A 17129-nucleotide genomic window follows, 5' to 3' on the forward strand; every position below is an offset into this window, starting at 1 on the left:
TTGAAAAAAACAGCTTAGACCAGCCTAAGCTGGACCAGCTGGTTTTAGCTGGTCTTGGTGGTTGACCACCTTAAGGTGTGTTTTGGACGTCCAAAACACACCTTAAGCTGGTCTTGGTGGTTGACCAGCTTAAGGTGGTAGGTTTTGCTGGTTTAAACTGGTAGCTGGTTTAAGCTGGTAGCTGGTATTTTTGATGGTTTAGCTGGTTTAAGCTGGTAGCTGGTATTTATGATGGTTTAGCTGGTTTAAGCTGGTAGCTGGTTTAAGCTGGTTTAAGCTGCTATCTGGTATTTATGTGTATTCAAGTGTATTCTGATATGCAGTGACCAACTTTGCTGGAGAGGATGCATGATCATGGTGAATTTCAGCCAGGTGCCCACAGCACGTGGTATATTTAAAAAACAGTAGCCTATATAAAAGTGAGCAAAATCCACAAAGGAATAAATAATCATGAATCAATTTAATAAATAACAATAATTTATTAAACTCTTATAAAAAACCTAAAAAACATTCAAATAACAAATAATTATGTAAATAAACAAATACATTCATAAACTTCAACCTGAGGAACACACACACACACACACACACACACACACACACACACACACACACACACACACACACACACACACACACACACACACACACACACAGTGTTCAAATGACTGGAAAAGAGTGAGAGAATATGAAAAATCTGACAGATCTGTCTTGATCACATGACTATGGAGATATTGTATACCGATTTGTGTGATGTTTGGAAAACATCTGCAAGAGTTGTAGCCAAAAATGTTTTTGCAAAAATCGGCCTGCTGGTGGCGCTATAACGCATTACCCCCATATCACCCCCCCCATACACAGACACACAATTTCTTGTCCTTTCTATTGATGTCCTGGATTTTTTTCTGAAATGTATCTCCCCATGGCCTTCTTCCTCTTTGTGAGATCTTCCCCATTAATGATCTGCCCCTCCAGCCACCAATGGAAACAGTCTGAAAGAAAACAAACAAGAACCCCCACCAATAAAACAAATATAATTAGCTTAGACATGCATGGGGTGAGTTGTATGAATTGTGATGTTTTGAGAATAACTTAAAGGGTCTACACCATGAAAATCACCTTTTTCTTGTTTTTTTGTATTTTTTGGGGTCCCCAGTGTCTCTTGTACCCCAAAAAATGTTTTTTTAAAAAAATTCAGTCATTCCTTCTCATTTCATGGATTTCCAGAATGGGCGTGTCTGAACAGGCGATCTCAGAATGGAAATGTTTCTGATGTCACAAACATTAATGATGGCAAACCCAATGTTAAATGAAAAGTGCCCGAATCGCTCCGAAACTTTTTCTACCCCCCCTAAGTGGGGGTCTACGAACAAATACTTCGGGCTCGGATTTTGGCTCCGCCCCCCGGAAGTGGGTGAAACAGGCACCTCAAACACTTGGTGGAATTGTTCAAAAATGTTCAAAGTGTTTTTTTTCCGATTTTGTATTTTTCTTAGATGAGGGACATACACCATATGATATTAAATATCAAATATATTTTTTAAATTCATGGTGTAGATCCTTTAATGTAACTTAAACTTCACCCATTTTCAACCTTATCTTCATATAACTGGTCCTCGCTAATGTTCATTATACAATGGCAATATTTCTGTCTACTCGTTCAGAAACCTGCCTACCAGTGACATCACCAATGGAAATTCCAAGCTAATAGAAACTACAGTTTGTCTCTGCCTGGAAAGTTTGCATGCCAGAAGTAGAAGCCATTGTTCTTGCATTAATAATTAACAAATAAAAAAGTTAAAAATGTTGTTCAAAATGACCAAACCTGCCTACCGATGATGTCAAAGGTAGGCAGGTTTCTAAACTGTCCACGAACCATCAATGAAACACAGAGTGAGTAGACATAAATGGTGCCATCTTAAAATGTGTATTAGTGAGGACCACTTATATGAAGATGAATTGAAAATGGGGTGAAGTGGTTTTTTAAACCCCTGTTTCAGTTATGGAAAATGCATTTGAATGGAAAAGGTGGGTGGGCAGTGGGCAGGCAATAAGCCAGATGGCTACAATGGACAACAACAATTGGGGGGAAAAAGCTACCCCTGCCACACATGCATGTAGGGCTGCCACTATCAATTATTCTACACGATTATTCTATTGATAACTTTTTTGATCTACAAGCTCACAACGCGTCCAACAAGTTGCAAGCTTGTAGATCGGCATTTTTTTCAGCCCTAAAATCGATTATTTTATTACAATAGAGTATTTTCTTTTATGATTGATTAATAAGCTTAATAAGGCTTGCATAATAAACTAATAAGACTTGCATAATAAACTAATAATAGGCTTCTGTGCATGACTGTAGTTCTCTTTTCCAGAAGGTGACATTCCCATTTCCCGTTCAGTTTTTCATAGCTTCAGTTGATTGGCTCGGCAGCAGATATACATTGGAAACACCCAACATCTCTATATGTGTTTCTGGTTGAAATTGATGCCACTGAGACAACCAAATGAAGGTATGAACAGTAACGCTAACAGGAATTCCACCTTCTGGAAAAGAGAACTACAGTCATGCACAGAGCCAAAACAGATTGAATTATGAGATCAAGTCATAATGAAACCCCCCCCACCCCCACCCCTCAGTAAACATACCTCTGAGTCCTAGGGTCAGGAGGGTTTGACCTCGCCCTTGCTAGTGGGGCATTCTTTGTTTGTAAGGCTCGTGGTCTTCAGGTTCTTGTTCCCCAAATGGCAACAGCAAGCTCCTTCATGAACAGGGAGTCCTTGGTGTTTGCTGCCACCATCTTCCAGATCTCCTTTTGGAGCCACACACCAGAGCCAATGTGGACCTGAAACAGAAGAAAACAAGACATGTTTTAGAAATTAAAACACATTTTACCATGACATTTCCCAGACTTTCATTTTGGACAAAAGCAGGCACACTTCAAACAGAGTTTACTGTAAAGAAATGACATTTTCATGTCAAGGACCCCCAAATGTTGACCCCATTTGTAAAAGAGTTGGTGCCATGGACCTCCAATAGAGAAGATGTTAATTGTTGGATTAGATTTAGTACAGAATTCTACAACTGTCTATACTGTAGGTGGGGAGAGTTAAATTAATTATTATACAGTACATTGTCATTGGATTACATTCTAGCTGGTAATAACCCTTTATGCCTGGCATCCCTATTTTGTGCATGCCATAGGCAAAACTGTTCAAAAATAGTTCAGAAATAGCTAAACATAGCTGATCTACAAGCTCACGATGCATCATGACACGTTGCCTATTTTTGAAATAGTGCTTTTGTGCTTAACTGTTTCTTATTTAGCTGGGGACACTGTGGAACCCCCTGGGGACCCTATTTTTAAGAACCACTGTCCTACACAGTATGTTTCTTCAATACCTCGTCACCGTTGGTGTCAAACATCCCAGGTGTCGATGCCAAATCGTCTGACTCAGGGGAAGAGGAAACGGAGGGAGTTGCAACTGAAAATGTAGATAATCATATTTAAGCTCCTTTTGGCAGTATCACAGTACTTATATTGTACACATTGTCACCATTTTCCATAGAACAGTATCACTGTCTAAACACACCTATGCTGTCACTGGTTTGCTTATCTGCAGCAGGGATGTCAGGCTTTGCTGCAGAGCTATATTGGGGCCCTTCCTCCAGTTTCTGTTTTGCAATCTCTAATTTGTTGCATCTTAAAGCATGAACAGGGTACGGAAAAATAAAAAATAAAAACTGAATTGATGTATGCCTTAGTAGGATACCAGTTTAATAATGAACCTAGCATCTGTCCACTCCATATAACATGCTTTCTATATAATGTTTTTTTTTAACATTTGTGGTCAAGATCTAAGTAAAAAAGAACATGAGAACAAATAACCAACATATAGATATATACAAAAAGAGAAGAGCAAACTCATGCAAATGTTTCGTTAAAATTTGTCATTGCTTACTTAGTTTTAAGATGCTGTAGGTCCAGCTCCAACTCTTTGGCCTTCTTCTGGGTACGACTGTACTTGACATTTCGTCGTGGATAGCTTGGGGTACAACAGCATCTCCATCCTTTTTCAGACGAGTCAGAGTCTAAAGGTAGTGCAAGTGATATATTTTGGATTAAACAAGATGTTTTTTTGTTAGAAAGTTTAAGTGGAATAAAATGTAATTTTATGCAATCTGTATCGTAGAGTATATTAATACAATATAACTTATACAATCTGTATGTTAGAGTATGTTAATACAAATAATACTATATAACTTATACAATTGGGGTGGTTGTATTTCGTCTCCCTGCTCTCACCTAGACACAGACAGGATCTGACATGAATTTTGATCTCATGGTCAAGATTCAATGTATCACCTGAGCAAGCAGGCAGGCTCTATTAGCTCAATGGTAAAAGGTTACAGCACTTGAAGAAGAGGAAAGTTACATAGTGCAGCTTTAACCCATTAAGACCTGAGGCCGATTCTAAAAATGTTCTCTAAATCCTAAAAGTTTTTTTGAACATAAAAGGAAAAAGATTTGAGGTACAAATGTTCGCTTTAAAAAATATGTATTCAAAAATAGCATATCTACAAGCTCATAGCGCGCCACTCGGTGTCGCGCTATGAGCTTGTAGATCTGCTATTTTTGAATAGCCAAATAAATCAAAAAAATTACACAGATGCGTTCCTGGTCTAAATGGGTTAAAGCAGGGGTCTCTCCATCTCTTTAATTAAGTAGACAATTCAGTTTCAAATTGTGTATGCCCACTTCTTTGTGTCATCACTTCCAATTGCACTTATTTATCCTGTATCCTGTATGAGTTCTGATTGGTTAAATTTGGTATTCCTGGACATGCATTTTCGGCTTACTAAATAGGTGGAGAGTCTGGGAGACCCCTGTTACTGAACAAGTAATGATTACTATATATTTAACAAAACAATATCACTTTACCTTCAAACTGTTTTCTTCTCTTTGTGGGAGGGGGGTGGCAAAACACATAATGGTTCTCTCTTCCTGGGTTCTTTTTTCTCTCTCTCTCTCTCACTCTCACACACACACACACACACACACACACACACACACACACACACACACACACACACACACACACACACACACACACACACAGAGAGATAAGCGAATCATTAATGTTCAGAGTTCACGAGATAGGCTATTAAAACACTCTGTAGCTTCATCACTGAAAGCGTGTGTCCCCACACACACACACACACACACACACACACACACAGTACAGACAGTAGCCTATATCATAAATTATATTGTATATCCCACTATCATTTCTTGTAATTATTGTCTTAATACCTTTATCAAGACAAATTAAATAACTAAACAATGTGTCCTGACCATAGAGTTGGGTCATGATGACTTGTGATTGACTTCAAAAACATCCAGACATGCAGCCTACGCACTTCAATACAGTAATAGTAGGCTAAAAAGCCTACATAAATAGTATTTCTGTGTGTCAACACTCACCTAAAATGTCCGCCGCTTCTTCTTCTTTCTTTTATCTTCTCTGAAGCCGGTTTATAATTCTTTTGATGAATCCAAAGCAACACAATTTATCTAACTTTCTTTAGACCCTTACAGTCTTCCCATCTTCCCGCTGCGTCGCGAGCCAATCTCTCGAGCCCTCAGCCAGTGTTGCCAGATTGTGTGAGAGAAATAAGGAGCCAGGTCTATGAAAACAAGTCTGCACTTTAAACCACACATTGGCTCTTTGAAAATAGCCGATCTACAAGCTCACCGTGCGTCGCATTTTCGACACGTTGTGAGCTTGTAGATCTGCCGTTTTCAAAAAGAAAAGGTGAAATATTTGGAATATTATTTGAAACAGATGGGGGTCTGCGGAAAAAAGACATTAATTTGAAAAAAGACCTTGACCTTGACATGCAAATGTTTGAGAACTGGTTTAAACAAATGTTTTAAATGGAAGCAAGCCCAAATAACTACACTTTAGAAACAAGCCCCCCCAAAAAAGCAACCCGCAACTACCAATATTTACAAGCAACTTTACAGAAAAACAAGACCAAAGTCGCTTATAATAAGCAGATATGGCAACACTGCTCATGGCCCAGAATGCATTGCTTGTAAAAAACAAACAACAGATCTACAAGCTCACAACGTGTCGAATTGCGACAAGATGTAGATCTTTAGATCTGTTCATTTTGGTCACCAAGTGTTATTTAGAATCAATCTAGCATATAGATGGGTTTCCCGTTTGTAAACATTGAGGATGATGCGCGCGCAGTGGAGGGAAGAGCCTGTAGAGGGCGCTATTACCCGCAGCATCTCTGGCCACTGTACATTGATAAAATAAATGGTCTTCACCGGGTTTAATGAAAGTAGATTAAATGATGCAGTTTGTAATATCTTCTTTACTCAATAAAAATGATTTGTCGGAAGTTGGATCTGTCTGTATATAATAGCAGCATTATGCCTATTCTGCCTATAATAGCAGCATTATGCCTATCTAAATCCCGAAAATAACAATAGAGTGAATGGCACTTCCGGGTCGTTCTACCTCCCGCATGCGCAGAATGCACACTCTGCTCTGTGATGACGTCGCGCGGAAACCCATCTATTATTTGCCATTTGCCATATTAAGTAAATAAGTCATTGGATGCATGTTGTCATAATAATAATAATAATAATAATAATAATAATAATAATAATAATAATAATAATAATTTATTATTATTATTATTATTATTATTATTAATATTATTATTACCCTTTTTAAAACTAATATTAATAATAATAATAATAATTATTATTACATATATTATTTGTGTCACATCACAAGAAAAGGACAAGAAAAAATAAAATAATGATGATAATAATAATAATAATATGCTGTATATATACTGGTTGGGGCAATTGTAACTGAAGAAAATCTTCAAAGTCTAATGTTGGCAGGTATGATGTCTCCCCGGATCCAAACAGTTAAAATAGCAGATCTGAAGGCTCACAACGCGTCCCGGGCTTGTAGATCTGCTATTTTCACTGTGTGTGTTTTTTATTTATTAATTGATGGAATTTCTTCTTTTTTATTTATTAATTAAATTATTTTGAGAAATCTTAAATATATTTTTTTTATTTATGAAGATTTTAGATTTGTGGGTGGGAAATCTTTTGAAAGAATAATATAATATATTTTTGTAGGAAACGGGAAAAAAAGGGACCTTTCCTGGGACAAATAGGTCCCAACCAACTGTTTGGGAAACAGTGATCTAACCCAGTGGTTCTCAACACTTTTCTTTTCTTTTTTTTAAAATATACTTTACTGGAATTATTCAGTGTTTACAAAAAATACACATTTACATGACATGCAAATAAGCATTAAAAAGGTCTTAAAGGTCCTTAAATTATCACTTCACTGTCATCTGGGGACCACCCCCAAATCACGTGGGGACCCCCCTGGGAGTCCCGATCCACATGTTGAGAACCACTGATCTAACCAAACTTGACCAGCTGCTAAGCTGGTCTTTCCTGGTCTGTCCAGTGTCCAGCCATCTGACCAGCTAAGTCTAGCTGGTAAGCTGGTCTTTGCTGGGCAGTCCACCCATTTGACCAGCAAAGACCAGCTACCATGCTTGGCTTTGCTGGTCAGTCCAGCCAGCCAGCTGGCTGACCAGCAAAGACCAGAATCCAGCTTAGTGACCAGCTAACCAACTACACTGGCAAACCAGCCTGACCAGCCTGACCAGCTTGTCCAGCCTGGTATGCCATCTAAACCAGCTTAAGACCAGCTAAGACCAGCTAATACCAGCTAAAACCATCTAAAACCAGCAACCACCATTAGCTGGTTTGTGCTGGTTTTTTCAGCAGGGAGGCTGTCTATTTAATTATCATGGCTTGATTAGGAATTATATAAGTTATAAATCTGATGAAGCCTGATGTGACAATAATAGCAAAAATATGAGGGAGATGAGTGACACAGGCCATCTGGGCACCTCAATGAAAAATTACCAATTTTGTCCAAAATGTTACAAAATAAAATATTAGTAAAATGATGTTAAGTAATGTAAAGTATACATGATGAGAACATGCACGGTACATCATTATCAGACTTAAATGTATCCTTCAACTTCTTGTGTATGCCCCAAAATGGTTTTGTAGCAATTTGTAGCAATTGTAGAAATATTAGACCTTAATTGTCGAATGTTTAAGCATGTTCTAATCATGTATAATGTGACAGGGTTGGTTTTGCAGTGTCCATAGAGTTGATTAGGAAATGACCTGCACCTGGTTAATTGGGTGCAGCCTTTAAAAGGCAAGCTGCAGTACAGAGTGGGACAGAGCAGTGCAGAGAGAAGAACGCTGTGGAGAAAAACCGATGGCAGAGGATGGAGACCTGGCTGGAGGGAAGACAAGCCACCATGGACGGGGGCTGGAGTCGGGCCATCGAGGACATGGGCACCCCAGCCGGGTAAATGGTTGCTTGACACCAGGCGGGGGGTGCAATCTGGGAACCCATAGTCAAAAGAAAGGAAAAAACAGCGCCCTCTGCTGTTTTTTTCCTTTGAATTTGACTCTGGGGGGACCTCCCATTAGAATATGGATAATTGGCCGTTAGGTCCGCCCTCAGCCCTCCACTTCCGGTCCACGTGTCTTTGTTTCGGAAGCCACTCAATTCAGCAGAGGGGCCAAGTTAAGACTTGCCCCTCTTCACTCTAAGTACCCTCTCTGTGACACTTGATGTGTGGGGAGCTGTATTTGTTTTAACTTTTTTATAATAGTTATTGCTGTTATGTTATTAGCTAATCAGCTCCACTTAAAGGCTCCGTTTTGGGACAATTAATTTATTTCTGTGGAACACGTCCTCACCTGGCCTGTTTTGATAATCAGTGCATGCTTTTATATTGTCTTAATACTTTAGAATTCTTATTTGTGTGCACATGCATTTTCCAAATATTCCATTTTGTTACTTTTGGACAAAATAGCCAATTTAACACTGAGGTGCCCACTCTTCCTTGGTGCCCACCTATCCTGTTACCATTATGATGACTGCACACAAGTGCAGAGTTTCCCAAACTTTCGCAGCTCGAGACTCAAAAGGGACATTTTTGTATAGCCGTTCTACAAGCTCACAACGCGTCGCATTATGACGTGAGTTTATCACAATATTTCTAGTCTATTATTCTATTGAATTTATTAGTGATGTTGTGGTTGTACAATACTAGAGGTTCGGGCCGCTACATGGCCCGAACATCTAGAGTTTGTCAGTCCCTTTTTTTTATGGCCATAAATCAAGATGCCTGATGTCATTAGTATGCCAAACATAGGTATGGCCAAATTTGTGGCCATATATGGAGATGAGTGATTTGTTTGTGCCTCATGCCATGATGACACATTGACAACACACTCCATATTTGGGCGGAGCTGTTTTGGGAACTCCTTGGTTTTGGCTGAGTCATGGTGACATGAGTGTGATGGCGTGGTCCAACCGCCCGCCTGTCCTCCCTTAAGCCAATTTTAATACAGGATTAGTGTATTTTATTATTATTAGTAACTTGCATTTGAATAACAAATGAATGATAAAATGTTTAACATAGCCTATTGATGATTTTATGTTTTATCAACTGTCATTGACATTTTCAGATTCTTCTTTAACTCATTGACTGCCAGAGTTAGAACATCGTCTATAGCTGCCCTTGCCAGCGATTACTCGATAGGTAACCAATGTTGGTGTAACTGTCGGATAACAACACTCACAGCAAACAAACAAAAGACCGTATGGGGCGTAGAAAAGCTGCGAGTACAAGAAAACCTCCAAATGTATAGATCGATTCCCCAGAACCAGATCTATTTAGCAATAGATCACAGATGCAGTGGGATGGTTTTAGGAAATGCAACCAGAGGAAGGGTATATAGAGCTACATTTAAAATATGTAGGCTAGATTTTAATGATCCCATATACCTTGTATATGCTAACTGGTGCTTAGTCTTTCAATTGTAGTAAGACTACAATCAACTTTAATGTATCTATTCACACATGGTAATACATGTTTTGTTCTTGCTTGCAGTGGAAGACAAGTTGCATGGTGTATCAGCATGAAGTGAACTGAACTTTGATAATTTTTGAAACTGCAGTTTGTGGAAGTTTGTACAGAAAACACCTGTACAATTGTAATGTGAAAATAAACCTGAAATTCAAGTTCATTTCATTGTCATCAATTTGAAATATAATACAGTAACAGTAACATTATTATTATTATTATTATTATTATTATTAATTAATTACAAACAAAGGTCTACTGTTTGATTTTTCGTTAACATGAAGGTTGCCTCTATAATGCTTTATAAGCTCATTTATAGTGCATTATAATGCCCTTATAAGGCATTATAATGCTTGTTATAAATGTTTATAATCATGTATAACAACTTATAACCAAGTTTATAACATATTATAACTGCTGGTCATAATGCATTATTATGCTCAGTGGAAAATCACTTTATAACTACCATAACTTAGTCAGTTATAAAGGCACATAGAGAAGTGCTGTAATGTGTCATAACGCATTAAAACCATATGCTATAACATGACTTTGAGAACTTTAAGTAAAGTGGCGACATATTCATGCATTATTAGAGACTAGACCATATCCGGTGAAGTGCGCAGGTGAAAGTAGTTGCAAAGGTGGGTTTATTGCGCCTCCCCTCGCGCGCGTCCCGTCGCGCCCACGCAATGTATATGTGTGAAGGCGCTTTGTTTGGCCTTCTTTTCATAGACCTTGTTGCTTGTAGGGCTCGCTTCGTTTGGCCTTGTTTCATAGACCTTGCTGCTTGTTTCTCGCACGAAACCTGGCAACCCTGCGCAGTGTGATCTCCCATTGTTTGACACATAAACGCTAATAATAAGCTCAGATTTGATGAAATTGAAAAACGGGCTTCGCAGTTGCGTTCAGATCGTAATGGTCAATGGCTGTGTGCAAATTCAGATCAATTGCTCCAGCCAGTGAGGAGAACCGGGCAGCCTCACCATGACACCATGGACGACAGAGGTTTGTCAAATTATAGGAGGATTGTATCACACTATAATACTGTATTGCATGACTTTTTGGCCTTTACGTAAAATGACAACATTCTTTAAAGTGGGATAGCTTCAAAAGTATAAAAGTGATCAAAAAGTTAAACACAGCAATGGAAGTCATACTATACCTCAACCTTTTACAGTTTAAATGGAGTCTGTACGTTAAAGCATGCTGAAGTAACATGATTGCAAACAAGTGAAAGAAAAAGGGGTTTTCAGTTGAAATAACACTGACTTTCCCATAGACCTTTTGGGGTGTTTAAAGTTAAATATTTCAAAAACTACTATTTATAAAAATAAAAAAAAATACAAGCACCCATGTCCACAGTAAGCTGGATTTTTTACAGTTTGAATGGAGTTTCTAAGTGAAAGTATGTAGGAGTAGTTAGGTGCCAAACTTTTGCGGATAATATAGAAATAGTGACAATATCAATAGTGTGCTCGCCTCTGCTGCAGCGAGCCCACAACTAGAAAATATTGTTCCTATAAAGAAACAATGTGGCCAAAAAATAGTAGTTATAAAAAGTACAAATTCAGTTTGACTTGGTATGTCTGTCTTTGTGTTGTGTGTGTGTGGGTGCAGACTTGCCTCCGGTTGATCAGATTGGGACCTGTTATCATTCTCCTAATTGTCATCACTAACACACCTGCTTGCATAGCTGATGCTCCAGTGAGCTTGTAGACTAGCTATTTCAGATGGTTGCGAACGCAGCGGAAGGAGGCGCGCCGAAGGCGCGCCTCCGCGCAAGTGGAGCTTACTATGAAACCGTGCTCGGCTTGTGAGTGTGTGTGTGTGTGTCCGTGTGTGTCTGTGTGCACTGCCTGCCTGCAGCTCCTCTGACATAAGTAAATGTCCAATTTAGACGTACCATACATCAAATGAAAGGTCTTTGAAAACTTAACACACCTGTCAAGGTTGCGTTTAAGCCCGCCCCTTCCCCCGGAAGCCACGCCCCGGAGAAGGCTCCTAAAAACTCCCCATTGAAACCCCATGTTAAATGAAAAGTGCCCGAATCGCTCCGAAACTTTTTCTACCCCCCCTAAGTGGGGGTCTACGAACAAATACTTCGGGCTCGGATTTTGGCTCCGCCCCCCGGAAGTGGGTGAAACAGGCACTTCAAACACTTTGTTGAATTGTTCAAAAACATTCAAAGTTTTATTTTTGTGAATTTGTATTTTTCTAAGATGCTCCTTATAACACAGATTTTTTGGGATTTATTTTTTATTTTTTTATTGGTTACTTTTTTTTAAATCTTTTTTTTCATATATATTTTTTTTTTTTTGCGTTCGCTTCCCGCGTTCGCGCGTCTTACTTGTTTATAGAGAGTGTGTGTGTGTGTGTGTGTGTGTGTGTGTGTGTGTGTGTGTGTGTGTGTGTGTGTGTGTGTGTGTGTGTGTGTGTGTGTGTGTGTGTGTGTGTGTGTGTGTGTGTGTGTGTGTGTGTGTGTGTGTGTGTGTGTGTGTGTGTGTGTGTGTGTGGGTGGGTGGGTGGGTGGGTGGGTGGGTGGGTGCGTGTGTGAGAGGGTGGTACTTTTGGAGCTTGAAATATACAAATGTGGTGGTACCTTAGTAAAAGTACTCACATTTTCAGAAAATAGCAGGTCTACAAGCTCATAACGTGTCACATTGTAGATTGGCTGTATGTGGTTACTGTAGGTTTTATATTAATAATAAAATCTGCAAAGTAACAAGTAACTAAAGCTGTCAAATGCTGTCATTGTAGTGGAGTAGAAGTAACAAAAATTGAAAGTAAAGTAAAAGTACCTAAAAATTGTACTGTGCATTGTAAGCACTTGTTTACTTGAGTAAATGTACTTAATTACTTTGCAGCACCATTGATGCCAAGCCAATGACTGACAGGTTAGGTATCAGCAGCTGAAATGATTGCTAGAGTGTAGGTCAAAGGAGTAAACCAGAGAACCAGATTTATGGGCAGAGTTTCCTCTTTTGTCAACCCTCAGGCCCTCAGGACCCTCTCAGGGGCCCTGATTCAGCCCCTTTTTGACTATGCTGGCTCCTCTTGGTACTCCAACACCTCAGTGTCACTGAAGACTAAGCTTCAAACCTCCCAAAACAAACTGATTCGACTACTTCTCGGACTGGGGCCCATGACCCACCTCTCTTCCACTCACTTTGCCAGCCTAGGCTGGCTCAGGGTGGAAGACAGGGTTAAACAACTAAAAATGGGACTGGTCTTCAAAATTGTAAATGCAGATTTGCCCGAAATGCCCCCTATACCCGCATATCTGTATAAATACCTCGAAAAAGTTAGTGACACCCACAGCCACAAAACTAGAGGGAGCGTAAACAACAATCTGGTACCACCCACCCATAAAACAAACATGGGCAAATTCTCCTTCTATAGCACAGCCACCAAGGAATGGAATAGTCTAACCCCATCCCTCAAAAAATGCAGTTCGCTGGGCTCATTCAAAACAGCCCTAAAAACTCATCTTTCTGGAGGCCTAAAGAGGAGCTAGTACCAGTTTCCCTGTAGACAGACGACTCTTTTTTGTACATTTTTTTTTGGGCGGTGAAACCGCCCCTATAAGTGAGGTTTGGATATTTGTACAACAAATCCTGCGCTGTGATTGGCCAAAAATGTACAAGTGAGGTTTGGATATTTGTACAACAAACCCTGCACCGTGATTGGCCAATCACAGTCTATTCAGGACTGTGATTGGCCAGTGTCACATGACACATGTGCATAGCCCTATATAAGAAACCATAACTTTAAAAAAAACCATAAATTTGTTTTTTTAAAGTTATGGTTTCTTCCATCATAAAGAGTGTTTCATATAAATGTATTTATTTTTTGTACATGATTGGTTGACTTTTTTTTGTCCATTTTTTTTTTTCATGCTTTTTTTGTACATAGTGGTATTTTTTCTGTATTATCTGTATTTTCATGTTGATTGAACTGTTTGGTTGCTACTATATATGTCTATGAAATTAATTCAAGGACCCCAACGGAAACAAGTCCGCAAGGACTTTTTTGGCCGGACCTTTTAGACAAAAGCATTATAAATGTAACTGTGTTGTTTTACATTCTTTTGCCTAATAAAAATTTCAATCAATCAATTCAATCAAACAGTATAAAGAGTGACTGTAGGTGACTAGTTAGAGGGTAGTGCCACAAGCCGTGAGGCTGGGGGGAGCTTCGGCTCCTTCTGCTGTTACTATGATGTTTGTTTGAATGCTGAATAAACCGAATCATGATCAAAACCTGGAAACCTGACGTCTCTTCTTCTCCTCCATTTTATTACAACTACCAGCATGCTAGCACGCAGTTTACTGCCTCAAACTCAAATACACGACATTAATGGCGAGCCAGCTCCATCGTTGTGCTCACTTTTCCGGGTGTGTGCTTCGATTAAAGAACCTGTGTATTTTGAGGTTGCCGTGGGAGCGGGCCGGTGAGGAGGATTGGATCCATGGGAGTCTTCCTACGACGAGGAGGACCGCCACGGAAGCAAGCCATGGAGACGTCAGCGCGACCTACGATGAGGGATCTCTTGATGACTGCACGGCCACTCATGACCTGATCTCAGATGGGTACACGACACAACTACTCTTCTCATGGTGGCAAGCGGAGCGCTTGGCTGTGGGAACGGCGGAGCGGAGAACTTGCTGGTCGTAGTTCTCCGTGGGGGGAGGCGTTGTGAGATTGGAGAGGCTATCTTTTGGCTGGAAGACAAGATACCACCTGGAACTGCGCTCAGCCCTTCTGCTGAGGTGCGTGGACATTTAGGTGGGGGCGACAACAGCAACATTATCGGATGGGAACACTGAACAATGCAGGAGAGAGGTTGTATTTTTGGTGATAAAGTGGTTTAAACTACGGAGCAGTGTTTTTGTTGCCGTGCGTAAAAGTGTGATGTGAGGATTTTGTTGTTTCACTTTCTGGTCTCTGGTGTTTAATGTGAGTTTACTTTGTGTTTTATTATTTCATTGAAGAAACACTGTCTTCTGTTATCAATGTAGGCACCTCCGTTGGTAGTTATCATTATGTAATTAAATGGTCTTTGGTTACAAAGTTGGTGGCTCGGCGTGGGGGGACAATGGTGGGGAGAAGTGTTATCGTTTAGTGTGATGTATATTTCAACTGTATTCTGTCAGCTTTATGTATTTGCTGTGTAATATTTTATCCTAGAGTGTAAGGTTAACAGAGAGACCTGCTCACTGATTTGGAAGAGGAATGCATTTTGATGCGACGTGTGAGTACTGTAGGCCTGTCGATTGGCGTTCACCCATATAATGTTTAATTCCTCTTTGATGGTTCAAGTCATGGATTAGTTAGTCAAACAGTATAAATGGACATTTGGCTTGTTGAGCATTCTATGTATTTTCTCTGCGAATAAGATTTTCTGGGTTGTTTTATATTTTAAGCTTGTTTTATTTTTAAATAGTCCCAGTGTTGCCGTTATCGTCAGACGAGCGTCATGTGGTCCATGACTACGCAGTGATTTAAGCCGACACGTTTCTAAATACTGATATTCTTGTTTGATTTTGTGAAACATTCTGTCTATTTTTATTTTGAAATAATGTAAATCACCCTATGACTCTACTGTGTAATTTCGATGCCTGTATCTAGGTTGTTCTTTTTGATGTGTTGTCTGATGTTAAATCTTCCTGACGTCTCTTCTTCTCCTCCATTTTATTACAACTAACAGCCTGCTAGCACGCAGTTTACTGCCTCAAATACACGACACCACCCACAGAGACACTCCCACCATCAAGGTGCCAATGCGGTACCTACATCTATCAAACCTATCAATACGCCCATCACCCAATCCAGTGCTCAAATACAAATAGAAAAACCCCATTTGGCTCCTACAGTAACTGTAATGGTTATTACTCAAAATGTGAAAGTAATTAGTTATATTACTAGTTACTGGAAAAAGGTAATATTGCTTTTTCCGTTAAGTTACTTTAGTTACTTTCCAACACTGGTGTTTTTTTTCTGTACTGAATGTATGCTCCCTTTATTAAATATGATAAAACATTCTGACAAGTATGGATTTGAAGGAACACTCTCTACCCAAAGTGGTAGCACTTTACAATAATGACCCATTATAAAGCATTTATAAACGTTTATAAGCAGTTTGTGGACTATTAACAAATCATTAACAACCTGTTTGACATTTGTAAATGATTACTAAAACCTTTATAACTACGGTTACAAATCATTTATAAGGTATTAGTAAGTAGTGAACTATTCATTTAAACATTATTTAAAAAACATTAAAACATTATTTATACTCAATTTTGTTCATCATTAAATAATGTAATTTAATGTGTAGGAAATCATTTGGAAATGATTCATATAGTGGTATAAATGCAGTTTTGTAGGGAGTTTTTTTTCTTCATTTTTAGCAAATGATGCGTAAGACATTCGGAAAGAGTATGTAAACCATTTGCAGACGTTATCATGGGCCTGAGCCTAGTTGCTTCTTTTGGGCTTGTTTTCATAGACCCGGCCGCTTGTTTTTTTTGCAAAATCTGGCAACACACTGATTACCTGCATTACACCTGCAGTAGCCTACTAGGGAGGAAGTGAACAGTGATGCAGTTGCAGACTGGACAGAAATATGTCCAATTCATGTTTTATGTGTTTTAACTGTCTTGTTGCAGGTGATCGAGGTAACATAAAATGGCTAATCTTACAGACATGAAGTAGCATTATGACCAGGGGGTATTTTGATGGTGGCCGTTTGGCTCCACAATGTTTGTTTTGCTGTGTAGGCTAGTAATGTCCACCATGCTTACCAGTTTAGCTTAGCAGCTAAAGCTAACTTGCACTGGGAGGTGGTGACTGCAAAACGTTTGCAAATGGTCTACATACTCTTTACGAATGTCTTACGAATCATTTATTAAAAATGAAAGATAATTAAGTAATTGTTTGGTGTCTGCATTCATGAAAGCCAGGTAGTTTGCAACAGGTAAGGAGAAAGTCACATTATCAGACCGTTGTAAATGATGAACGGTCTTCACTTTACTATAGGGCACATAATAACATGTACTAAGGATTTATAGATATTTTAGGAATGTTTTACAAAGCATATGTTAAACATGAACAA

The 17129-nt window shown here is 39.2% G+C and overlaps 1 protein-coding gene across 1 annotated transcript; it reads right to left on the minus strand.

Annotated features, from left to right (window-relative positions):
• Nucleotides 1–466: 466 nt before the first annotated feature.
• On the minus strand, nucleotides 467–5582 carry LOC308080074 (uncharacterized protein). Its single transcript, XM_080421806.1, has 5 exons — nucleotides 4947–5582; nucleotides 3967–4096; nucleotides 3407–3489; nucleotides 2653–2849; nucleotides 467–992 (listed from the first exon to the last, which is right to left on the minus strand). The coding sequence occupies exons 1-4, from the start codon at nucleotides 4992–4994 to the stop codon at nucleotides 2730–2732; spliced, it is 381 nt and encodes a 126-aa protein (XP_080277932.1). The 5' UTR covers nucleotides 4995–5582; the 3' UTR covers nucleotides 467–992; nucleotides 2653–2729.
• Nucleotides 5583–17129: the final 11547 nt, after the last annotated feature.

Source organism: Gymnoscopelus braueri, assembly GCF_963280865.1.
Source record: "Gymnoscopelus braueri genome assembly, chromosome: 23".
In the NCBI taxonomy this organism is placed as follows: Eukaryota; Metazoa; Chordata; class Actinopteri; order Myctophiformes; family Myctophidae; genus Gymnoscopelus; species Gymnoscopelus braueri.